The sequence below is a fragment of the Typopeltis vanoorti genome, chromosome 7 (assembly GCF_054136105.1).
Source record: "Typopeltis vanoorti isolate ZY-2024b chromosome 7, IOZ_Tvanoo_1.0, whole genome shotgun sequence".
NCBI lineage: Eukaryota > Metazoa > Arthropoda > Arachnida > Uropygi > Thelyphonidae > Typopeltis > Typopeltis vanoorti.
Genome location: NC_143555.1, coordinates 139434657 through 139462368, shown reverse-complemented (window position 1 = coordinate 139462368; position 27712 = coordinate 139434657). Strand labels below are relative to the sequence as shown.

Sequence of the window (27712 nt, the reverse complement as noted above, 5' to 3'; positions counted from 1 at the left end):
GTCAACCTTCAGAATGAAGGAAATAGGGATATGACAAGAAACGGCAAGGTTGTACATGAAAATTGTGAGAGTGTGAATGATAGTATAAATGGTTTCTCAGAGAACAAAAAAGATGAGATAGATGCATTGAGTGAGATCGCGTTGTTGAATAGTGCGATAGAAAGAGCAAAACAGCAGCTAGAGTGCATGAACAAAAGTAGACTGAATGAACCAACCAATAATAAAAGGTATGACAGGAAAAATAGACGTATGAATGTGAACATGAACAAAATGAAGGATAGAGTGCTGTATGGAGACTCGTTAGTACGAGGTGTGTTAGTAGAGGATTTGACAAAATCGTACCAACCTGGTGCGACCATAAAGGACGTAACTGCGTCTATTAGAGAGCAAAAGGAAAGGGTGAAAGAAATAATTGTTGTGGCAGGTACGAATGATTTGAAAGGAGATAAAATGGAAATGATAGAAGACCTGAATGAATTGTTTGAGGTAGCAAAAGAAAAGAGTGAGAGAGTTAGAATGATTAGTCTTTTGCCACGGTATGACAGTGAAATGTTTAAAAGGAGGGCTATAATTGCAAATGACTTTATGCATGGGTTATGTATGACGAGTGGTGTGGAATTTGTGGATGTGTGGAGTGAGTTTGATGGGCGAAAGGATCTATATAAGATGGATGGCTTGCATTTGAATGGTTACGGTGTAAGAAGACTTGAGAAAATGTTGCTGAATATAGTGGATGTGCAAATTCAGGGAAACTAGATTTGTTAGGGGGGGGGGGAGTAGAGATACAGTCCTTATGGAGGCAGTTGAATGTAAGAATGAATATAATATGCCAGAGCAAATAAGGACAACAAATCAGAGTGGGATAGTTAATATAAGGCATCAAGGTAGGGTTGGGGCTAATGGGGGTCTTAAATTCATGTACACTAATACTAGGATTATTAGGAACAAGAAGGAAGAGTTTTTGGCCATGGTTGGCACTTCCAGACCACAGGTTATAGGTATTAGTGAAACATGGCTGACTGTAGATGATATAACTAGTGGGATTGAATGTGATGGGTATAGTGTGTTCAGGAATGACAGAGAGAATAAAATGGGGGGAGGAGTATTGTTGATGATAGCTGATGAGCTCCAGCCAAGGAGAATAGAAGTTGAATTGCAGGATAGAGAAAAGAGCACATTTGAGGCCATTTGGTGTGAGATTGTGGCTAGCAGAACTAAATATACAATAGGGTGCTGCTATAGACCAGGCGATGGAAAAGATGGTGGTGACAGTATGCACAAGCAAATAGAAGAAATGGGTGGAAGGAGGGTGATTATTATGGGAGATTTCAACTATGGTCGCATTGATTGGAGTGAGGAGAGGACACATGGGAGGAAGGAACTGGATTTTATGCGGTTATTAAGGGATAACTATCTGCGACAGCATGTAATGGAAAATACTAGGGGTCAGAGAGTGCTTGACCTAGTAATTACATCTGAGGATTTGGCTGTAACAAATATGACCACATTGCCACCAATCGGTGAGAGTGATCATAGGGTCTTAACTTGGGAGCTGGCTAAAGGTGTAGAATTTTCAATTAAGACAGGGTACATATGGAATTATCGGGCGGGAAAGTATGACAAGCTTAGGAGTTTGATTGGTTCAGTGCCATGGCATGTACAACTGCAAGGACTAGAAGTTGATAGTGCATGGGAGGTAGTTAAGAAGTGCTTGCATGAAGCAATGGCTGACTGTATACCTAGAGTCCGAATAATAAATCAAGTAGGGGTTAAATGGATGGATAACACCATTAAGCTTGAGTTGCAAAAAAAGAAACAACTATGGAGGGAATTTAAGGAGAAGGGTGACCGGCAGGCACATGAACGGTATAAAGCGCAGGCCAGAAGGGTGACGAGTGTGGTAAGAAAAGCAAAAAAGGATTACGAAAGAACATTGGCCATGCAGGCTAAAGAGAATCCTAAACAGTTTTTTAGATATGTAGCAAGTAAAAGGAAAAATGTACATGGCAGATTGATTTTAAAGAATGCCGATGGTAGGGAGGTAACTGAATCAGTTGAGATAGTTGAGTTACTGAGTGAGCACTTTGCAAAAGTATATCATCCAGGTGGTGACATTGCAGAAACGAATAAACCAGTAGATTATACGGGAATTGTGGTTAATGAAGTGGAGGTGAGTAGTCTATTGCATAACCTCAATGTCAATACATCTGTGGGATTGGATGGTATACCAGCTCGTGTTGTACGAGAAGCAGCTAAAGAATTGTCAGTACCCTTGACCATTTTGTTTAATTTGAGTCTCGGGTCTGGGTTAGTCCCGAGCGGGTGGAAAGAGGGGAAAATAGTTCCACTGCATAAAGGTGGTTCCAAGACTGCTGTTGTAAATTACCGACCGATTAGCATATCAGGAATCATTGTCAAGGTCTTAGAGAAAATAGTCAAGAGGAAAATACAAGATTGGATAGAAGAAAATGGGATACTGTATCGGGGACAGCATGGTTTTGTGAAGGGTAGGTCATGCCTCAGTAACTTGCTCACGTATTATAACACAGTGACGGCTGAACTGGATAAGGGTAATGGGTTTACGGTGATTCTACTGGACCTTGCCAAGGCCTTTGACAGGATTCCACATGGAATTCTAATCAGTAAATTGCAGCATATGGGAATGGACATAGGGTTGGTGAGATGGATAGGAGGGTGGTTGACGGAGAGATATCAGAGAGTGGTTTACTCGGGAGTAGAGTCCACAAGACGGCCTGTGACTAGTGGTGTGCCACAAGGATCTGTTCTTGGACCACTGCTGTTTAATTTGTTCATAAATGATATAGGAAATGATCTGAGAGGAACAGTTCATTTGTTTGCGGATGATGCGAAGTTGGGTAGGGCAATAGTGAATGCAGATGACGTCAAAATTTTGCAGGATAATTTGGATAGATTGGAGGTCTGGGCTAAGGAGAATGGATGTCAGTTTAATGTGGCAAAATGTAAGGTTATGCATTTTGGGGTGAAAAGATTGGCGGCAGTTTACTGCATTGGTGGAACCCTGCTCCAGGAAATTGATGAGGCACGAGATTTAGGAGTGTTGGTAGATAAGGAATTGAAATTTAGGGGACACATTGCAAAAGTGACCAAAACAGCTCATCAAATCACTTGGTTGCTGAAGAATACGTTGACAAGCAGAGACAAGCAGGTTATTGTTCCTCTCTATCGAGCCTTGATAAGACCCCATCTAGACTACTGTGCTCAGATTTGGTCACCTAGGTTTCTTCTTGATGGGGAGGAGGTGGAGAGGATCCAGAGGCGAGTGACCAAGATGATAGCAGGTCTGTGGAATGAACCGTATGAGAACAGGTTGAGGATTTGTGGGTTGCAAAAATTGGTTGATAGGCGGAGGAGGGGAGATATGATTGAGACATTCAAATTACTGAAGGGTTTCTATAAAATTAATTCAGAAGATATTTTTGAGAACAGGGCTGGTTGTGGGAGGACTAGGGGACATCCATGGAAACTGGGCAAAAGTGTGGTTAGTAAAGGTGTTAGAGCTGGGTTCTTTACTTTTAGAGTAGTGAATGAGTGGAATGCGCTCCCTGAGTCTGTAGTGGATGCTGTGACAGTGAATGAGTTTAAGGCGAGGTATGATAGATACTGTATGAATGTCAAATAGTTGTGATGAATATGATTTGGGCCTCCCTCGATGAGTCTAATGACTCCTGGAGTTGCCCGTAATAATAATAATAATAATAATAATAAAAAAGTTTTGTAGATCTGTAAAAGGCATATGACAAGGTGCCAAGAGAGAAGCTATTCAAAACGTTATAGTTGTATGGCATCAATGGAGCATTATATCAAGCAATACTTAGTCTTGCTTAGTCAGCAGTTAGAATTGAAGGAAGTACAGGAAGATGTTATAATCTTAAATCTGTGTTAGACAAGGATGTACAATATCTCCTCTGTTATTTATTATCTATATGGATCACATTATGAAGGAAAGTGGTATTAAACCTGATATCAAAATTGGAGATGTTAATCTCATATCTTTAATTTATGCACATGATGTTATACTTCTAAATAAATCCAGTACAAGTCTGCAAGATTCCCTGACTAAATTGAATAACTGTTGTAACAGATATGCTATGAAGGTCAGCAGTATCAAGACAAAGACGATGAAAATAGGCAGAAACATTGAAAATATCAACTGCATTATGAATGGAGAACCTATAAGAAAGGAAAAAGAAAGGATAGAACAAGTAAACATTTCAGCTACTTAGGAATGATTTTTAGTGAAGATGGTAAATTAAATATGGAAATAGACAATAAATTCAATTTCCTCCCACTTCCCATATGATTTTATTTATTCAGAGAGTAATAATTTCTGAACAGAAGCAACTGCATAATGATATACTTACTTGCTGTCAAGTAAATTAAAACAGATTCACTAGCAACTTCTTTACTCAGAGCAGCAACACTTACAGAGTAGTTTCTTCCAGGTAACAGACTGGAAGGATAAATATAATTGTCATGAACAACATTTAGGATCTCATCATTATTGGGTGTGCCCATCTCACTGAACTTTACCTATAGCAAGTAAACATAAAAATATAAATGTTCAGTATTTTACTCCTTCAAAGATACCCAAACATGAGTTTGGATGTAAATATTTCAAGTTTTGATATCTTATTTATGCTTACATCTTTGTAAAATACTAAATAGCTTATATGCTTATTTTTTATTCTTATTATTATTATAGAGGTATCTCCATTGAGTCAGAAGATCTCAATGGAGATACCTCTATAATGCACATCCATTAGTCACATACTAGTGATTATTCACACAATACCTACTATACTACCTCACCTTAAACTCATTCACTGATAATGCACTCACAACCACCTCTGGTGACCCATTCCACCCCTTCACCATCAACCAAGCAAAAAATCTAGTCCTAACCAATGTTTCCCTCTTTTTACCAGCCCATGTGCACATGAAAAACATTTTATGCGAAAGTTTAAAGTTTCAGACTCAATATGTGTGCTAATTTAATATTTCTCATATTAAGTTACCTTTTTTTCATCTAGCTATAACCTGTAAAATTGTGAGCATTAAATTAATTTTCTTAAATCCATGTACCCACAAAAAATTCGTTGCCACTTGCAAGAGTTCAAGTAACTGTACTGTCTAGAGAGTAGTTGCCCTTGAACAAATATTCAGGACAACTGCCTCTCTAGACAGTACAATTACTCTATGCCTACTACTGTATGCAATGTGCAACTTGCTGACATAAGTGTCGTTTGCATAAACAATGACTAAAAGTAACCAATTAGAGTGTATTAAGTTGGAAAAGCTTAGTATTGTTGGAGTGGAGACACTGGAGAAATTGCTATATAAAATAAGAGACAAGTATTATTTATCATATAATTCATTTTTATAGTATGTTCAAAAATTATTGACTGCAAATGAAAATTCTGAAAGCAGAAAGTTTGTGCATGAAGTTCCGAAGCATATGTGCTGCCTTTTTTTTTTTTTACCAGTATGTGCAGGCACATACACACATCTTAGAGGGAACATTGTCTTAGTACACTTGCTAACCACACTCTTACATCATCTCCAAGGATGACTCCTCATTTTCTCTCTTCCTGCCATGTACTGAATATATATGAAGCACTCACAACCAATTTTTCATCCCCATGGAATCCAGCCAACCAGATCAGTGCAAAGTAGTTCGGATGGGGGTCTTATAAAGGGGAATAATAATTCTTTATCCCAACTAGTTAGTGTGTTCTTCAACAACTGCATAATCTGATGATTTTGGCTACCTTTGCAATATGCCCTCTACAGCTTCAACTCCCTGTCTGCAATTTTGCCAAGTCCCTGGCCTCATCAGTTTCCTGCAGTTCATTTCCTTCAATATAGTAAACAGCTTGTGATCCCCTCTTCCTAGACTGCATCACCTTACATTTGGCCACATTAAAATGGCAGCCATTTGCCTCTGCCCATACTATTAGTCTATTTAAGTCTTCCTTCAAGATCTCTTCATTTACTATTGCTGTTCCCAGTTTTGCATGAGCAGCAAACAAGCTGAACATTATTATTATTATTTTCCTGACTTCCATGGTGGGAAGTTAGCACAAAGTCTATCATACCACTCCTTATCATATAACTCATTACTAGTGTAAAGAATATGAAATGCATTGCTGAGAGGATAGTGAATTTCATGCTCCTACCAGTCTTCATGTAAAAGCTTACTTCTTGCCCTTTTACTCATCTCTCCCCTTTTGCAACTTCCAGAGATAGTCCTTTGTACTTGCTCCTTCCCCTTATTTTACCATATGAAAAATCTCCTCCTTCAACAGCTTAAATGTCTTGATCATCCCCCCCCTCCACCCCATACACACATCTTCTATCCACCTAATTCTGCAGTCTACATGCCCTCAGAGTCTGTTCTTATAATCAACATTGTACAGTCCTGATATCATTTTTGTTATCCATTTCTTCTCCAAGATTACTTCATCCCCCTTCAAATCTGGATGACCAGATCTGAGCACAGAAATCCCAGTGTAGTCTGATCAAAGCTTTATACAATGAGACTACAACACATGTCTAGAGCTCAATGTCCTCCTGAACATCACAGCAGTTCTCTACTTTTCATTGCAAAAGTTTTGATCACCTGGCCTATTGTACATAAACTTGGTAACCTGGTTTATATTGTGCAAAATTTGTCTGGAGATGAGTAACTAAGGCAGCATCAAGTTTAAATGTTTTGATCATATCCCCACCCACCCACACATCTTCTATCCACCAAATTCTGCAGTCTACATGCCCTCAGTCTGTCCTTATAATCAACATTATGCAATCCTGATATCATTTTAGGAAAATTTAGGAAATTTTAGTCAAATAGCTAAACGATGAGAAGAGTTAATTATGATAGAAACTTTTAAGTTGGTGAGAAGGTTTCACCAGATTCATACAGAATCTGGTGAGACACTATACAGCAGGTGGGACAGAGAGAGAAGAGCAACAGACCATCTTCCCTGGAAGTTGTAAAACAGCATGAATGATAAGCAAGAAAACAAGAAGTAGATTTTTACATGGAGAATAGATGATAAGAATGCACTATTACCAGAATGTAATATGAATGTCAAGAGTATGAATGATGAATTTTAAGTATATTATATTAAATATAAGCATATTGCCAGGTAGGTGAGAAAGCCCATGATGCATCTACTAACTACATGTAGCTAATAATAAGAAAAAGAAGAAGCAGAAATATAACAGTTCTATTGAAAAAATATTATGGCTAAGCAATGTCTTCTTTCTCGAAAAATGAATTTATAAATTAGCCCACTTAGATTAAGTGTTTGGTATCTCTTCATTAAATGGTGTTTTTACGATGAAATCAATATTTTTTTTAAAGTTCAACTCAAAGAATAACTTTCTGTAAAACAAATTCAATATATCTGCTAAATTAATTTGAAATAATACTAACCTCATAAGAATCTTGTAAGCTATCAGTGTTAGGATGCCATTCGAGTTTGATTTTACCCTTATTATCAGTAGAGGCATTTAATCCTATAACAGGTAATGGCGCTATTAAAAGAAGAAGAAAAAAGATTATTTATGATCAATTTATGAAATAAGCAATATAAGAGTAATTCAATCCAGAATTTTCAGAAACTGTTTTTAAATTTTTATAAAATACCTGCATTTAATTATCAGCAATAGCAACACAATGATATATTAATTTATTTTATTTATTTTTATTATGTGATGCCTCCAAAAAATCCTAGGACAGATTGTGGAAGAGCACTCTACTCTATACTACACAACTCACTGTCTCCACGACTTCATTCTCCAGCTACACACACACACACACACACACACACACACACACACACACACACACACAATGACACTATTATGATCAACACACAACACTGTCTACTGGCAACCACCACCAACAATAGTATTTTTTTGTCTGTAAATTTGGTGAATTCGTGTGGCCAATTTGCCTGTATGTGAGATGAAAAACCCAAGTTTCTGGGAGGAAAAAACTCTGTTACCTCCATATGAGATCAGCTAACTTACCTTCAATTGAAAAAGTCCATATAAAGATTCCTCTAGTCACAACAACAATTGAACTCAGATCATTTCCAATCAATATATCAGTGTTCTTTGTAACAAATGTATTGACACTGCTTATCATCGATTCCTGATATCTACTTTCAACATGTACAGGAGACTATGACAGTACTACGTAATTAAGTTTACATTCTTAACTTCCTGTAGTTTTTCATCTACTATTTGTTAGGTCTCCAGTATCATCAGATGCAGAATTTCAATCTTCTAAGGCATTATAACAGCATCAATCCAAATCTTGGGATTCTTTTTCTGGATTTTTTCCTACCATTCTAGCATCACACACCTGTTTTCATTTCCCATTCTGTTTAAATGACTATATCATCTCAGATTAGCTCTGCTCATATGATTTTGCCAGTTATGCCATCTATTTACTTCCCCAATTTTTCTCAGAACTCTTGTAGTCACAATTTCAGATCCATCTGTTAATCAAATTGGTGTTTGAACACTGTCTTATATAATGTTAGTGCTCCAGTTAATTCCATATTTTTAATGGCAATTCTAACCACAAAACATTATTGGCTTAACATACGTGGGTCTACATCAGGCCTGTTATTTCCATTCTGTTTAAATGACTATATCATCTCAGATTAGCTCTGCTCATATGATTTTGCCAGTTATGCCATCTATTTACTTCCCCAATTTTTCTCAGAACTCTTGTAGTCACAATTTCAGATCCATCTGTTAATCAAATTGGTGTTTGAACACTGTCTTATATAATGTTAGTGCTCCAGTTAATTCCATATTTTTAATGGCAATTCTAACCACAAAACATTATTGGCTTAACATACGTGGGTCTACATCAGGCCTGCACAACATACAGCCCGCAATGCTATTTATTATGGCCCATCTGCCTGATTGAAATTATTTAATCATACGGGGAATATGAATTAGACAATTTTTTCCTAGCGTTGAATTAAATTTTTACTAAGACTTTGCATGTTTACATTCATGCGATTAATGTCATAATCATGTTTCTTTCAACTTGACAATAAATTGCATTTGGAGTTATTCCCACTTTTGTATTTAATAACAAATTATGACAATCGCTTCATGGTTTTGTTAGCGATAGTGTCGCTGCGGGGAAATTCAAAGTTACATCTCCGTGATAATGACTTGATGTCTACAAACGAGAACGAATCGTATAACATAAAGTTGGTCATGCCTTGACTGGCTTTGACAATGTAGTGGTCGGTTGTAGCTGGAGCAATACATTACATAACTGTTATCATAACCTGCATATTGTGAATTTTTCATCGAGCATTTAACCCTGAATGAACAAACAAATATTTTTTTATGTTAAGGACAAATAGTGTGCATTATTTGCCAGGAATCTATTGCTGTGCCGAAAGAGTACAATCTGAGACATCATTTTGAATCGAAACTTCCTAACCTTGGCAAGTTGGATGCAAGTGAAAAGCAAATAAAAGCAGCAAAGTTATTGAAGTCCTTAGTGGTGAGCAACAAGCCTTTAACAAAGTGACCTCTGCAAATGAAGTTGCCACAAAGGTAAGCTTAAAAATATCACAAGAAATAGTTTGTGCTGGCAAATCATTTACTGAGGGAGAGTTGATAAAACTGGAGGAAAATTGTAGATAGGAAATTAAAAAATTAATTTAAAAAAATTAATATTAAAAAAAATTAATAATGATGTAATTTTTTTCATGTAGTACTATCATATCCTGTACACTCCTTGAGGGTACATGGAAGGAATTTGATGATGATGATGATGATGAGTTGATAAAAAGTGTCTGATGAGTGCCATTTCCGAATTGTGTCCTGTGTCCGAATTGTGACAAGAAAATTTATTTTGAAAATATCAGTTGCTCCCGTATGACTGTTCAGCGCAGGGTGGCTGATATTGGCAAGGATCTTAAAGATAACTTGCAAAAATTGGCTAGTGAATTTGTCTATTATTTGCTTGCTATAGATGAAAGTACTGACGTGAAAGATACCGCACAGCTTTTAATATATGTAAGAGGCATTAATAAGAATTTTGAGGTGACAGAGGAGCTTGCTGGTTTGTGTTCAATGAAAAGAAAGAACAACAGGAAAGGAGATTGCAGAAAATGTAAAGATGTGTGTAACCGAAAAACTATCCTTAAATTTCAAGAATTTAGTTGCAGTTTGCACTGATGGTGCCCATCTGTGTTTAGAAAAAATATTGGTGCTGTAACATTTATTGAACAGCATGCAGGTAAACAATCGACAAAATTTCACTGCCTAATTCATCAGCAGGTATTATGTTCAAAGGTTTTGCAATTTGATCATGTGATTAAAACAGTATTTGCTCTGGTCAACTATATTCAAGCTCGGGGTTTGAAACACAGAATGTTTCAGGCATTTCTAAAAGAAATGATGCTGAGTGCGGGGATCTACCATACCACACTGATGTACGTTGGTCGAGCTGCAAAGTTTTGTCACACTTTGTCGCTCTAAAAAATGAACTAGTTGAATTTTTGGAAACTCAAGAAGATATGGAAAACTTCCCAGAATTAATGGATGAAGAATGGAATCAACATTTATTTTTCTTCTGTGACATTTGGGGTCACTTGAATGGCCTTAACTTACAGCTTCAAGGAAAAAATAAGTTTGTTTTTCAGTTAATGTCTCTTATAAAGGCATTCAAAATGAAATTAAGTTTGTTTGAAAATCAACTTGCTAAGGGGGATATGTCACATTTCTTAACTTGTCGACAGAATATTCCATCAGAATATCATTCAATGGTGGGTGGAAAATATAAGAAGCACATATCACTTCTAAGTGACGAGTTTCAGAAAAGAAAACAATGAGTAATGAAGACGAAGTCCACATAAAAGTGATTGAGGATCCATTTTCTGTCGAAGCAGGAAATCTACCTGTCGAATTCCAGATGGAAGTTATTGATCTCCAGTGTTCTGAAAACTATCAAGTCAAGCATAGGGAGAATACTTTACAAGAGTTTTATTCTATTCTTGATCAGGATAAATTTAAATGTTTGTTGTGTACTGCCTACCAGGTATTTTGTATGTTTGGGAGCACATATACTTGAGAACAAGCATTTTCGGTCATGAACTTGAACAAAACCAAACAGCATTCATCTTTAAGTGATATCAATTTAGAGGCCATATTAAGAACGGCCACTTCAAACATGACACCAAACTTTGATAAAATAGTGGAAACAAAGAAATGCAATGTGTCACATTGTGACATTCAGTCTCTGATATTTCACTGAGCATAAGTGTGTTATTCTCAGTGAAATTATTAGTAAACTTTGTGTTTATGCTTAAGTGGTTTTTATTGAGAAATTTTGCAGATATCTGTTTGTAAATAATTTTGATTATACTTTTAATTGTAACTCTCAAAAATATTTAAATATGCATATTAATTAGTATTTACTGTAGACCTACTAACAAATTTACTTAAGTTTAGCTGCAGTGGACTAGTCTAATATTCAAGGTCCAAAGTGATCTGGCCCTTGATCAGGTGGTCCAAGTGGGTCTGGCCCTCAAAGACAATCAAGTTGTGCAGGCCTGGTCTACATCATGGGTGTATTTAACCCATAGTCCAACCTGTACCATGGATAGACTAAGGGTTAATATTCCAGAAACTATGCTCTAGAGATGAAACAACTTTTGCAAGCCACTTTACGCCACCAATAAGTAAGGTAGTCTCAAACTAGGAAATAAAATTAATCTCCCAACTAAAGACATTTACAGACATCCATACCCATGGTGGGATTCAAACCTATGTCTATTGGTTGCAGAGTAGCGATGGTGTGAAGCAAAGGTTGATAAGATGAGATAGTTGTATGCTGTTAAATGGATGTGGAGGATTGAGGCAAAGAAATGTATAGGCAACTAGGCATAGTGAGCAAGAGAAGCTGATCATTATGGGTGATTTTAATTATCGTGAATAATGAAGAGATATCATGCAAATAATTTTCGATATGTAATAAGCAACATGTAACAGAGGGCACACGGGGGTTAAGGGTCTTTTTTAGGTTTTTTTTTTTTTTTAACACCTCTTACAAAGGTTGGTCGATTGGTAGAGCCTCTGCTACTAATGGCTCAGTTAAGTAAGTTTGAGCGCGGTTAGTAGTTGGAAGGGAACCAATCGTTCGATGCTGTTGGCACACTCTCCCTCGATGAGTCTTTGGACTCCCTGGAGGTGTCTAATAATAATAATAATAATATCCCTACTCATCCGTTAATTAATTCCAATTTGGTTTATCCTCCTGACCTTGGATATGCAGTCTGATACTACTACTTTCAAGAAATCTCTGATCACTTGCCATGCACTGTTCAAAGATGACTCCTTAGTCTCTCATAATCACCAGCCTTGTAGCTGAACATAAAACCCCCTTCTTGACAGAAAACTCCACGTGTTTGGCAACTTCGCAGAACAAGACAGCATGGTCATTTCCTCCAATTAGAGGCAGAGTATCTACCATAGTTATTGATACATCTTCTGATACCACTATCAGATCCCACATCCTCATCCCCTTGTCCCCCTCTATAACATGTTGATTCATGTAATTATCCCTTAGCAACTGTATAAATCCCACTTCCATCTTGCCATGCCCCCCTTTCCTCCCTCCAATCAATGTCCCCATAGCTATAATAAATTTCGTTTAATCTTTTATCCAAATGTGAGCAAACAAAGTTTGCACCCGAAGTATCTTTAGAACTGAGGCAACTTGTGGTAAAGGTGGACCAAGCTCTCATCATACTTGTCTTAGTATCTCCCATAATGCAAAGCACATCTCCTTGCAGACATGTCTAATGCTATGCATTAAGTTAAGGACCACTACCCATACTGGTTTCGACCTTTATTGAGGTCTCGTCAGTGGGAGGCAGACCCAGAAGTGGTGATACTAAGGCAGAAGCAATCAGACAGGTCATATTTACCTATACGAGTTGCCAACAGGTGCACTACCTTATTATTAAATTACTCTGGATTTAGAGAAAGATGTTGGAAGTTTATTTTGCACTTGGTTAGACTACAACAAATTTAGTTTAATCCTTTATCCAAGTGTAAGCAAACAAAGTTTGTAGCTGAAAATATCTTCAGGACTGAGGTAAGGTGGTACAACACTTTGGAAACTCGCAGCAAAGGTGGACCGAGCTCTCATCACTCCTTGTCTTAATATCTGCAAGGAGATAATGCAAAGCACATCTCCTTGCAGACATGTCTAATGCTATGCATTAAGGTAAGGGCCACTACCCCAAACAACTTTGTTTGCTTACACTTGGATAAAGGATTAAAATAAATTTGTTGTAGTCTAACCAAGTGCAAAATAAGCTTCGCCAGAGTAATTGAATAATAAGGTAGTACACCTGTTGGCAACTCGTGTAGGTAAATATGACATCTCCGATTGCTTCTGCTTAATATCACCACTTCTGGGTCTGCCTCCCACTGACGAGACCTCAATAAAGGTCGAAACCAGTATGGGTAGTGCCTTACCTTAATGCATAGCATCAGACATGTCTGCAAGGAGATGTGCTTTGCATTATGGGAGATACTGAGACAAGGAGTGATGAGAGCTTGGTCCACTTTTGCTGCGAGTTGCCAAAGTGTTATACCACCTTACCTCAGTCCTGAAGATATTTTCAGGTGCAAACTTTGTTTTCTTACACTTGGATAAAGGATTAAACTAAATTTGTTACAGAAAAATTAACTTTAATAACAAAAACAATTTCAATACTCACGTGTTGTTACATTTAAAATCATCGGTTGACTAGCCACTTTTCCACTCAAAGTTTTCAGCACAACTTTATAAACGTGTCCTGGATGTATGCCATCTTTGAAGGTCATGTGGTCCTTGTCTTTTCCAATTGTTTGTGTTACAGAGTTTTGTTGTTTAAGAGTAACTTGATAATGATCAAATTCTGAGAATGTGCTTGGTGGTGACCAGTGAATATCAAAGGAATATGGTGTCATTGTATCCTTATTACAAGTGACACTGGCTGGAGGTAGAGGAACTGTAATAGAATTTAAAATTGAGAAGAATATTTTTTTTTTTATTTATAGAGACAAAAAAATACCTCATATACCTTTTTCTTAGATAATGACAACTCATGATTACCAACTGCTATTATATAAATAACATGTAAAACAGAAGACAAAAATGAACATATTATTACTATTAATACTATAAGATAAAATTTATTACTAAATCATATAACCACCTCTATCAGGTATAAAGACATTCAAGACCCTTATATTTCTAGTTTCAAATTTTTATCTCCCTTCAATTTCAAGCTATCACATGTATTTGGCTTTTTTGGCCTTTCTGAAGCTAAGTTTCACAAGACCAAATATATGAATATATATTTAAAGTCAGGCTTAAATATATGAATATATTTAAGCTTAACTATGCACATATGAATATATATATATATGCAGTTTCAATGGTGCAAATTTTATTTGCCTTTTGTTTTTGGTGAAAAATAAGAATTTTTTTTTAACATGAAGAAGGAGAGATGGATAAGTGGATAAGATGTGTTTAATTTATGTTAAATGATGCTTGGATCTAACCTAATGGAATAACTTAATTGATACATGAATTCTAATAACTCATGCCAAAGGAATGAGGTATTAGAATAACTCATGCCAAAGGAAAGGATTAGTGGTTCCCTAAAGTAAGTTCACATGCTGATTTGGTCTTCATTATAATAAGGATTAATCTGAGTACTGCAAAACATCTAATATTGCATTCAGTTCAGCACATATTTATAATCCTAGGTATAGTCCTTAAAGGAAGTTGAGTATACTTGTACAATTCAAGGTGTTCTCTTTTTCTTAAAAATAAATAAATAAATAAACAAAATCCTACAACTACCATAATGGTTAGCTACCCATTTTCCTTTTACTTGTTCATACCAAATTAGGAGAAAATTATCTCCTAATTTGGAGATAATGTATTAAGTCTGCTGATATTTTTGGATTCAAACCAACATTCTCAACACAACACAAAGCATTACAACCAAGTAATTAATGGAAACAATTCAAAAACTTAATGAAAAACCATGAGCTAAAGTCATAGTGAACAGCCTCTACAACTATAATAAATTTAGTTTAATCCTTTATCCCAGTGAGATCAAACAAAGTTTGTGCCTGAAAATATCTTCAGGACTGAATATAGTGTTGTACTATCTTACCTGGGTAAGTAGTACAACACCAGGCAACTCCTAGCAAAGGTGGAGCAAGCTACCAACACTCCTATCCCAGTATCTCCCATAATGCAAAACACATCTCCTTGTGGATATGTATACTGTTATGCATTAAGGGATTGGCCACTACCCAGACTAGTTTCGACCTTTATTGAGGTCGAATTGAGGTCGAGCTTTATTGAGGTTTAGTTGCCTGGTGCTGTACTACTTACCCAGGTAAGATAGTACAACACTATATTCAGTCCTGAAGATATTTTCAGGTGCAAACTTTGCTTGCTTTCACTGGGATAAAGGATTAAACTAAATTTATTATAGTCTAACCTAGTGAAAAATAAACTTTCAGCCTCTACAACTAAATGTATAGGTAATCTATGGTCATTAGGCTGAAGACAGTCATAGAAGTACAAGCATATATTTGCTGAGATTAGGGAAATGCTTTATTGCTGATTTTGAAAATAGCCTTTCAGATTTAGACAGCTACTATGCCACAGTGTTGTTGTTTACTTCCATCTAACCCTATGTGAAAGAGTATCCAAAGCATGGTCTGCTAATCACAACTTTGTTGCCAGTGACATACATTGCCATCAATATGGCAATGTATGTCACTGGCAACATGCATAATACAACACACACACACTCCAGCACTATTAATAAGAACCCTCCTCATCTTCACATCATTTATATAAGCTGAACAGGTGAGCAAACGAATGTGATGTCAGTTTATTATTATTATTATTACATGATACCTGCAAGAAGTCCAAAGTTCCATTGAGGGTGAGCACCTACTCTACAACTCTCCGTCTCCGCCAACTGCAGCAAACCACATCATCTACTGCCCACCACCACTAGTATTTTCACAGACAATCACAAACATCCATGCCCACAGTGGAATTCAAACCCACAGCCTTTTGGCTGATGAGCAGATATGTCAACCACTGGCCAACCAGGACAGTTTAATATAGCTAAGTGCACTTCTTTGAGAAAGGGATATATATGAAACTATAAGGCTGGTGATTATGAATAACTCAGGGAACAGTTTGCAGCATGAAATGAGGAATTAAATAGAAAGAAGATCAATGCTGCTTGGATCTACTCAAGAACTATATGGCAGAGGTAATGTCTGAATGTATTCCAAGGGTCAGGAGGTTAACACAGGGGTAGGCAAAATAGATGAAGTGGGTTAGGCATGCAACCTAGAAGAAGACATTATAGAAGCAGTGCAGAATGAGTGGTAATAATCAATTGCATGAGGAGTACAAAGAGCAGGTCAGGAATCAGAAAGCAGGGCAGGTCAGTAGAAAAAGTAGAGTAATAGCAGCTAATAAAGCCAATGTTACGTCTTCGTACTGTCCCTGTTATTATTAGTTATATTATTTACTTATTCTCAGCTGTTCCATTGCCGACAAATTTATATTCTTTTAAGTTGACTGCGCCCAGCTGGCAACTGAATTCTGACGCACAATTTAAAACTACTGAAAAACAATATAGGGATCAAGTGGTTTACAGTCGGTCCCCCTTTCTTAGTTGTTAATGGATTCCCCTATTACTTATGCATGGTCCGAAATTTAACAAGTGGTAACTCAATTCTCAGAACCATGACAGGCTCATGAAATTATTCCCAGATTAATGTGGATCAGGTTTTTCATAGAATTTTCAAAGAAGGGAAGGAAAGATATGGTATTCTATCAAGTTTATAGAGAATGGTAGCATTAGCTCAAATTCATAGATACCCGAGTTCAGTGGCAAGTAGTATATCACTAAAGAAAATAATATTATCTCTAATTGTTCATGTTCTGTTAAATTTAGAGGTATAATGGATGTCCGTGATTAATTGGAACCAAAAAACCATCACAATAAGCAAAATTCATAACCAGCGTGCAATGGGTCCTTGTTTTTCTTTTCTACTAAAATCTTGTTATTATAAAGTTATATAGAAGGTGTTTTAATAATGAATGTGAAAAAAATGTCAAATGCTCCTAATTTAAGAAAATACGTACATAAAAATAAATTATTATAGTGTAATTTATGATGGTAAATTACACTTTAATCAATTTCTTTAATTAAAAAAAATTTAATTTAAAACTATTTTTGGAAGCATGTTCAAAAATAATAATAATAAACAATTATAAACACACACAACTATCCATTGTATTTTAAGTTTCAAAAATTATAACAAAAAAATGTAATGGAAAAAATTTTTAACTGGCATGCAAAACAATAATGCATTCACCTTTTTAAGTTTGTTTAATGATGTCAAGTTTCATATTCAAATTACTAGTTTGCTTTGTTTTAAAAAGATATGCTGGCATCACTTTTCCTTTTTTTTTTTTTGTGAGAGTTAGGATAACTAGAAACACAGTTCACCAATTCAAAAAAACTATATGGAATCGGTAAAATTTGATCACCAACTGATTCCATAAAATTATATGGAATCAGTTGGTGATTTTAGTGCTGATCAAGGCAGCAGTTAGATATCTTCAGTCTCAAGATATTTCTCCATCACCTGAGCTCTTGGGAAGTGCCACTATCATGCATGAAAAGAAAATCTGGGTTAACTGCACCTTTGCCAAGTCGCTCACCAGATTTAAGGATCTTATCTCAGTTATAGTACCCTATCAAAAACATAAAGAGGGTGGCTACTGATCATTATTCTGCCCTAAACAAGAAAACTACCTCCAATGTAAGTCCCTTTCTCATATGTTTGAGAGACAGTACCACATTCCTCATTCTCTCCAGATCAAAATGTCTAGGATCCAATTGAAGATTGATACAGGAATCATTAGAGAACAGACTCCAAATTACACATTCATGGCAGTTTCGACAAGCCCTGCAGTGGTTTATGGTTAATAGGAGATACATGCCAATTAACTTCCTTGCATAAAGTCTTCTTAACACAGTCTCAGTGGAAATGGTTTTGCCAGTGGCTGCAGCAATCTCAAAAGACAGTTGGTGACAGTATCATAAGGTTCTGTCTTGCTGTTAGAGTCAGATAATGGTCTGTTCTTGTTGACATAGTCAACAAGAACAGAAAGAAATTTTTACCAGTTCTTCTTGTAATGGTTTCTGTTTCCTGAAATCAGTTTCATAATGCCAAGATGACACTTTGCAACACATTATCAATGTGTTACCTTTGCTTGCGACTGCTCAGCTTCACATCATCTAAGAGCCCACCATCTCAAAGAATCATCTAAATGATGATAACTTACCATCCTGAAGATCCTGGAGAAGTGGCTAACCCACTGAGCAAGCCAGAAAACAGGAATGAAATGATGTGGCCAGCAAAGGTTGGTTGATTGGTAGAGCCTCTGCTACTCACGCAAAAAGTTAAGCAAGTTTGAGTGCTGTTAGTAGTTGAAAGGGAATCAATCATTCGATTTTGTTGGCACACTCTCCTTCGATGAGTCTTTGGACTCCCTGGAGGTGTCACATAATAATAATAATAATCTGTGTTTTTATAGGCATGAGTAATTTGCATTGTGTGCAGACCTGTTGAGAGGTAGATCAATTTCTATTGGATACTGTTAATACCTACAGAGATACTGTTAAAAATAAGATATTGATAAAAAACATTTTGCTCTATTAATTTTCTAGAGCAGTATGTATGTGTGTACACATATCATCATCATCATACTACAGATCAATTACTTTTATTTCAAACTGTCAATTTTCAGGTTTATGTAGTAATAATAAATTTTGATTTAAAAGTCATACTGACTGCGAGAAGCTGTACTTAGAGAACTTTTTATTCTTAAAAAATTAGAATTCAAATGACCTTACCAGTGTGGTACTGTGCTTCAGTAGGCTCACTAATTTCATTTTGACTAATGGTCTGTATAGAAATATTGTATGCCCTTCCAGGAACAAGCCCATAGAATGCTGCTTGTGATGGTCCAGGTGGATCTCTGTATTTTTTTACATATATAACAGGTTTAACAGCATCTTCTGGGGTTATACTAACATGATACTGGTCAAATATTCCTGCAGTTTTAGGAGGCTGCCATACAATAAGTAAAGCAGTTTCATTGCGAAACCATACAATGAAATGTCCTGGTTTAACAGGTTCTGGAATGTCAAAAATCAGAAATTTATTATTTATCACTTCTTCATATCTAAGTTAATCCTACTGAGAAAATTGTAAAATATTTTTGTTAAAGTTACAAAAATATATCAACTGATTTAAATATATACAAAGATTAGATCTTGAAATAATTTCTAATTTCAAAATGGAAAACTGGACAGTGTGACTTATTGGTACCTATGCATCTTCGATTTTACTAACACATTTCTGTAAAGAAATGTGTTAGTAAAATCTATAGAAAAGTGCAGAGCCAATAATAATAATAACAGTAAATACCTTCTGACTTTCTGCTGTAAACATAAATTATTCTAAGTTACAAAGGTGTAGAAAGGATTTGAAATAGATTATCACCAGCTAGTTCTATAAAAGATAAATATGACCATTGGTGACAGTAAAAAAGAAAAATGTCTAGAAAAATTCTAAAACCAATCAAACTGAACAAGTTTCAAATGTTAACTGTAGACACAAATATATGAAAAGTGCAGAGCCAATAATAATAATAACAGTAAATACTGTTATTATTATTATTGGTTTTTATATCAATGGTTTTGTTAACACTGAAGATGCATTCGAGAGAGTTGGAAAAGATAGATTTATTATTATTTGACACCTCCAGGGAGTACAAAGACTCATCGTGGGAGAACACCCGCTTTACAACCATGTCACAACCACTCAATCTACCAACTGACTGCAACTACACCAACACCACTAACATTTCCACAGACAATCACAAACATCCATGCCCACGGCAGGATTCGAGCCCACAGCCTTTTGACTGGAGAGTGGATATGCTAACCACTTGGCCAGCCAGGCTGGCATAATTTGGTGTATGAAATATGAATTTGGTGTATGATGTATGAATTTGGTGTATGAAAGAAATTAAAGATGCTGGACAAGAAAAGATAGATGCTAGGGCGGTTACTAGGTGGCATGTGTTAAACATTAGTTGTGGTGTGGGCTTCAACAAGATAACGGAATTTTATTTTTAACATGTGTCTATATTCTCTAATTTGTAAAATAAGTGTTACTTTGAAATATTTGAGTGTGGAACACAGCATTTGGATAAATTTCTTAAACATTATTACTATAAATTCATTGTTCTTGTTAGAATATTGATATAAAATGGCAGTGAAAGGCAAATTGATGTGTATGTCGCCACAGAAGACAAGTGAAATAAATGGCATGGGTTTTTCGAAAATGGTAAGGTGAGGTGAATGTATGAGTAGGAAGATGTGGATATTTATGTAGTGAGGCTTAATAAGAGGAAAGAGTGAGTGCAGGTATGCAGCAAGTGCAATACTCTGATGGACCACAAAGCATGTGTAAATATGAATTTAAATTTTTAAAATATAAATAGTGAACATGGCATTGTAACTGAAACAGTACTAGAAGAAGATTGTGTGAACATTGAAAAAAGTGTGAGGAAGCAAGGAAAAGAATTCTATTAATGATAAAGTGGGCAATAATGACGCTGAAAAACAGATTGCAATTAATGATAAGGTAGTGAGCAGGGTTGATGGTGAACAAGTGTATGTGATGGGTGATAAAATAGTGACAGTGAATGAGCAAAAAAATGATGCAAGATTTCAAAGCTGAGTTGGTGAAGATAAGGCAGATGAAGAGAATCGTGGATATGTATGGAAAAGTAAAGAAGATGAAAATGAATGATGTTAGTATAAAAAAGGTAACAAAAGACCTGCAAATGACGCTGTATGGGGGATTCAATTATTAGAGGGGTGGTAAACAAGAAGGTGCACAAGGTTTGTTTTCCTGGAGGTAAAATGACTGAGGTGTCGGATATGAGGAGTAAGCAAGTAAAAGAGTTGGTAGTGGTAATGGGGACAAATGACTTGACCGAGAACAAGGAGAATGTAAGACTGGATATCAGGAGGTTGCTGAGAAGGATAAAAGATAATAATGTGATAGGTGGTCAGTGTGTTGCCCAGGTATGACAGTGATAAGATGAGGCAGAGAGCAAGGATTATGAATGATATGGTAGTGGATATATGTGAAGAGAAAGGAGTGCAGTTTTTTCATGTGTGGAATGAGTTTGAAAGGCAAACTGAATTGTATAATAGTGATGCACTGCATTTGAATGGTTTTGGTGTTAGTCATCTGGAGAGACTGCTGCTGGAGTGGGGTGGGTAATGAGTGCAGAAAATGAATCTGAGAAAAGTAAGAAGCAATGTGAAAGAAAAGGAAAGTAAGGAAGGCAAGATTGAAGTGGTGCTTATGGATGAAGAAATGGGTAGCATGAGTGTAGAGAATGAGAGAACAAGTGTGCAAGACAAGGAAATGAACAGATTAATGCATGTGTAGATAAGAAGGGAATAGGATGGCCTCGGATATAGGTAAAACAGTTGAATTTGAAGAAGATAATGAGATGGGTAAGAAGAAAAATAAATGGTCTGGGGAAGGTATAGAGAAGTCACATCTAATAAGTGGTATTATTGTAACTTGTTACATATCCAGGAATGAGCTGTTATGTTTGTATATGAATGCTAGAAGTATCAGAAACAAGAGAAATGAAATGGTTGCATTGATTGAGTTCATTCACATAAAAATTGTTGCAATAAGTGAAATGTAGTTGGATAAGAATGACATCCTGACAGGAATAGAGATGGAAGGGTATGATGTATTTCGTGTTAAGGGTAAAATGGGGGTAGAGGTAGAGAGTGCTACTGATGATAGAAAAAGAGTTATGTCCATACAAGGTAAAAATGCAAAGTTGGAAATAGTGACAGTGGTTTTTGAGACAGTATGGTGTGAGACATAAGTGAATATAATGAAATACTTAAGCAGATCTTGCTATAGATCTGGTAATGTGGAGAGTAGTGACCATGAAATGTATGAGTAAAATTAGCCAAGCAAACAGGAAAAGGGTGATCATTATGGGTGATTTTAATTATGGCAATAGACTGGGATAATGAGATAGCAACCAGAAGGAAAGAAAATGAGTATCTTGAGTTTTTGAGGGATAACCACCTCAGGCAGTTGGTGAAAGTGACCATAAAGTGATTATCTTGGGTAGTTGCCAGCCATGTAAGGACTTCTGCGAGGAAAAAGTATATGTAGAACTACAAAGCTGGTGATTATGAGAAGCTCAGGAGACAGCTTGCAGCTGTAACATGGAATGAGGAATTGATATTGATTGGAGAAAAGGTTATAAGGACAACTGATGCAGAGGATATAGTTGAAATATTTAATAAGCAGTTTGTAAAGGTCTTTCATCCTTGTGAATGTGACATCATAAAGACTTTGAGAGTAGTGGATGATGAGGAGGAGAGAATGGCTGTGAGTGAGTAAGAGGTATGTGGGGGAAATGAGCAAACTTGATGTTAATAAGGCTGGAAGACTTAATGATATATCACCACTTATTTTGAAGGAATGTGTCAGGGAGTTGGCATCTGCCTTGACATATTTGTTTAGTATGAGTCTTGCACTGAGTGAAGTTCCAAAGGAGTGAAAGAAAAGCAAAATTGTGCTGCTTCATACAGGAGGTGACAGAACTCAAGCATCAAATTATAGGATAATATGCATGTCAGATGTAGTTTTTAAAGTGTTGCAGAGCTGGTCAGAATCAGGATCCAGAATTGGGTTGACAACAATGGTATTATCTTGATGAACAGCATGGATTTGCTAAAGGAAAGTCATGTTTTAGTTATCTACTTACTTATTACAATAAGGTGACAGCTGCATTGAACGAGAGATGGTTTACATAGATTTGGCAAAGGCTTCTGATAGATTACCACATGATAAGTTGTTAGTCAAACTGGAGCAGATGGGGATGGATAATAGGCTATCATTGGTTAGAGATTGCTATCTGTAGATATAAGCAAGTTGTGTATAGGGGAGCAATATCCTGGAAAAGGAAAGTTACTAGTGGTGTGCATGAGGGGTCTGTTTTAGGGCCATTACTGCCTAACTTGTAAGTATTGGAGAATATTTGGATATGGACAGTGTTGTTGTTGTTGTTGTTGTTGGTAAATTTTTAACAACCGGCTTGCTTTATGTGACCAAGGGCCAGTGAGAATTAACAAATATTTTGCATAGGTCTCCTTTACGCATTTATTTTTGATGATAATAATAATATATGTAAGTGTTTATTATACAATTTCAAAATATTTATGAGAAAAAGTATATACTATCATTCATCATCTATCTTTTCATAAAGAATTTTAATAACCGGCTCGCCAGACTCAACCGGCTAGCGCGAGCCGGTGCGAGCCTGTTCCAACACACCACTGGATACGGATATTCAATTGTTTGCAGATGATGCAAAGTTGAGATGAACTATGAGGAGTAGAGCAGATGTGGCCTTACAAGAAGACTTGAATAGATTGAGCAAATAGGCACAAAGACAGGGATGCCAGTTCAATGTTGCAAAACATTTGGTAGAGCCTCTGCTACTAATGGCTTTCAAAAAGTTAAGCAAGTTTGAGTGCGGTTAGTAGTTGGAAGGTGTGTTTTCATTCGATGCTGTTGCCACACTCTCCCTCGATGAGTCTTTGGACTCCCTGGAGGTGTCACATAATAATAATACCAAACATAAGGTTTTAAAATTTGGGAAACAAAGATGGGATGTAGAATTTACTCTAGGTGGGGATATATTGTTGGAGGTGGAGGAAATCAGAAATCTTGAAGTGGTGGTGGATAAGGATTTAAAATTTAGAGGATACATTGCCAAAATTGTGAGGACAATATAACAAATTCTGGGGATGATTCAGAGGATACTGACTTGTAGAAGTAAGCAGATTCTTGTTCCACTGTGTAAAGCTCTGATTAAGCCGCACATGGACTACTGTGCAGAGATCTGTCACGTGGTTTTCAAAAGGATGAAGAAATGTTGGAAAGGATCCAGAGGTGACTAAGGTAGATTCTGATCTCTGGAATGTTGAATATGAAGAACAGTTCAGAAGATGCAATTTACAGAGACTAGTAGATGGGAGGAAGAGAGTGATATGATAGAGATGTACAAGTTGGTAAAGGGTTATTTATAGGATGAACACTAAAGGGGTTTTTCATAAAATGGTGGGAGATGGGAGAGAACAAGAGTCATCCTTGAGCTGTATAAGCTGTGAGCAGGGAGTAAGAAGTAGGTTTTTTGCATCGAGAGTTGTAAATTATTCAAATCCATAGCCTGGTGTCTGCAGAGAATTTGAATTTGCTCAAAGTGTGGTATGATGAGCTGTGTGTGTGTGTGTGTGTGTGTGTGTAGGGGTTTAGGATAATAATAATAATAATAATGATAATAAAGATGAAGTAATCTATAAAGTTCTTGGCTGGTAAAATGGCAGTTGAGAATTCAAGGACAAATGCAGAAAAGCTAAATCACGATACATCCCATGAAGATTGCAAGTGCTAGGAGGCTCTTGCAAACTAAAAATAAGAGTATGAATATCAGGAAAGATATCTTAGATCATAAAAGGGATATGGATTAATTATTTCAAAAAATTATTAAATAAGGGAGATAGCAGTACACTGTTTATATATAGAAAATATTCACAAAAATACAATCATTAGATATGTCAATATATATTAGATTTGAACCAAGGTCTTCTTTCCAATGATCAAGCATTGTGGAGTGCAAACACCACTTCCACTGAGCTACACAGGCTCATTTCTTTATTTAGTGGTGTCAAATTTCAGCTCTGTTTAAACATACTTACAGAACAAGAAAAATTATCGAAGAAAACTAAGAAATCAGGAAAATATAAAGGTATTCAATAAGTGGAACAGCGTTATCAAACAAAGTGATGAAATTCATCTCCCACTAAAGACAGTAGCAAAAATTCATATCCATGGCAGAATTCGAACCTACAGCCTGTTAGTTGGAGAGCACATATGTTACCTATTCAGCCACCCACGGCAGCAAATCAAAATATCAAAATCTGTCATCAAAAATATGAAAACATAGCTTATTCAAGTTGTTATGAAGGATTAAAAATATAAATGTATTGTAATAAAACTCTGAATAACACCTACCCAAATGCAGTAAAAAATTTGAAACTGTCCAAGATAAGATTATAATAATCAATACGATTAATAATAGTGCCTCGGTACTACAACTGGAAGAATGCTGACTGTGCCCTTGACTGGAAAAAAGACTTGGATCTTATTCTTGTTGTGACAAGAGGAATCATTATTATTATTATTATCAAGGAAGATCTCCAGGGAGTCAAGAACACATCAAGGGAAGCCATACTATTTGCATATGTCATACCTGTTCTTGAATTCATTCACGCTACTTGCATACACAACATCCAAAGGCAATCCATTCCAATTACCCACTACTCTATGAGAGAAAAATGTATCCCTCCTTCATCACAGCATTCATTCTCAACTTCAATGGGTGCCCTCACATCCTTTCCCCACCTTCCATAAAATGAAAAATTCCATCTACTGAAATTCGATATAATCCTTTCAGTAAGTCTCAATCATATCACCCCTCTTTCTCCTGTTTGCTAGTGTCCACAGCCTACAAATTCTCAATCTGTCTTCATAACCAGGATTCCACAATCCTGATATCACTTTTAACAGTCTTTGCACTCTCTCCACTGTATCAGAATCACCATGGAAACCAACTGCATGCAATTGTCCAAGTGAGGTCTTATCAAGGTCTTGTAAAGAGGAAAAATGACTTCCCTATCTTTATATATCAAGGTTTGTTTCGGCATTGCCATTATTCTCTGAGTTGTACTTACAATTTTTGTCATATGACCCTTGAACTCTTCAACTTCCTGTCTACTAAAACTCCAAGATCCCTAGCCTGATCAGCTTGTTCAATCATAATCCCACAAATATAATACAACTTTGGATATCTAATCACACCAAAGTGCATGAACCTTACATTTATTAACATTGAAATAAGAGCTTCCCCTGTAAACTCAGATTTTTCATCCTATAAACTCAAGAAAACTGACCATAGAAACCCACATTATTTCAGACAAAAACATATCCTGTTAGGATTAGGCACAAAGAGATGGCAACACTTGTTTGCCAGTCTCTTAAACGTAGTCACTTACAAATAGTGATAGACTTGGACGAGCTATCTGTGATTGGCTACCAGTGGAGAGTAAACTGCCCAGTCAGTTTCCAAAAGCCAGATAGGGTCAAAAGGCTTTGCCTACTCTCTATAAAGGAATAAAAGGCATTAGTATTTTTTCAACAATTCCAGCCTATTCAAATCATTCTATAAGTACTGCATATTGGAAGCACTCCTGATCACTCTACCTATCTTTGCATCATCAGCAAATAGCTGTATGTCACATGTTGAATCCCTCCCAATGTCATTAATTATTGTATAGATTGAATATTGAATGGTTACCTTGAATTTTGCAGATTCCCCCATCCATACATGACTTTTTGATATCTGTCAGTCAGCCATCCTCTTATCCATACCAATAATTTATAATCCTAATCCCATATTCTCCAATTTATACAACAGCCTCCCATGCTATATTCTGTCAAAAGTATCATACTGTATCCATTCCCATTGTCTAACTCAGTGGTAACATTATTATAGAATGTAAGTTGCTAAAACATGACTTCCCACACATTGTTGATATCTTTCCCATCCAATAACTGATAATACCATGGTACAGAACCCAGCATACCCAACAAAGGTGGTCATAATTTCCTTTCTTTTAGTGTTACACAGTGATCAGCATTCATTTTAGAAATTATGGACTTTACAAGCATGTTATAAATAACTTTTAATTTCCTGACATTTTGATCTTCATATTAAGATCATCATCTGGAGTATATACAAATATACAAGGACAAGCTGAGTTACATTACACACAGTAAGCTAAAGAAACAATGATTTGATCACCAGTTATTCTACTGGCATGATCTCTAGTGAAAAAAAAAATTACAAATTAATTAATTATTTAGAAACTACATCAAAGCTAAATTCTATTTAAGATAACATGAGAAAAACATTCTTTCTTATAGAGAGTCTTATTTCAGTAACAATGATGTCCTATTTTTAACATTACAATTGTTATTTTAGATTTAGGATTCTGGATTATCTACAGTCTCCTGTTTATAGTTAACTCTTAGAGAGAAAGTTCTGTGGGTAGAATATGTGCCTTCCATATGCTTGGGATTTTTAGACCATCATTATTGTTCAGATTGGGGTGGTTGATAATAATCTCACAGATTTTCTTAAATTTGCATTCATACCATGTTTTGGTGTGATGTAAACAACTGTTGCTTTTCCAGTCAATTCTATGTAAAGTGTTCAGGGCATGATCAGAAAGGCCAGCTTCATCATAGTTAGTATATTTAATGTGTCATTTATGTTCCTTTTGTCTGATAGGAATTGTTCATCCTGTTTCCCCTATAT

At 36.1% G+C, this 27712-nt stretch overlaps 1 protein-coding gene across 1 annotated transcript in view; it reads right to left on the bottom strand.

Moving 5' to 3' along the window:
* LOC150105122 (tyrosine-protein phosphatase 10D-like) overlaps positions 1-27712 on the bottom strand; it is a 123808-nt gene that overhangs the window by 64372 nt on the left and 31724 nt on the right. Inside the window, exons 3-6 of the mRNA XM_090395122.1 lie at positions 19062-19346; positions 13821-14093; positions 7481-7581; positions 4404-4572 (exon numbers count right to left, since the gene is read on the bottom strand). Of these exons, the coding sequence (XP_090251248.1) occupies positions 4404-4572; positions 7481-7581; positions 13821-14093; positions 19062-19346 (828 nt within the window). The remainder of the gene's footprint in view (positions 1-4403; positions 4573-7480; positions 7582-13820; positions 14094-19061; positions 19347-27712) is intronic.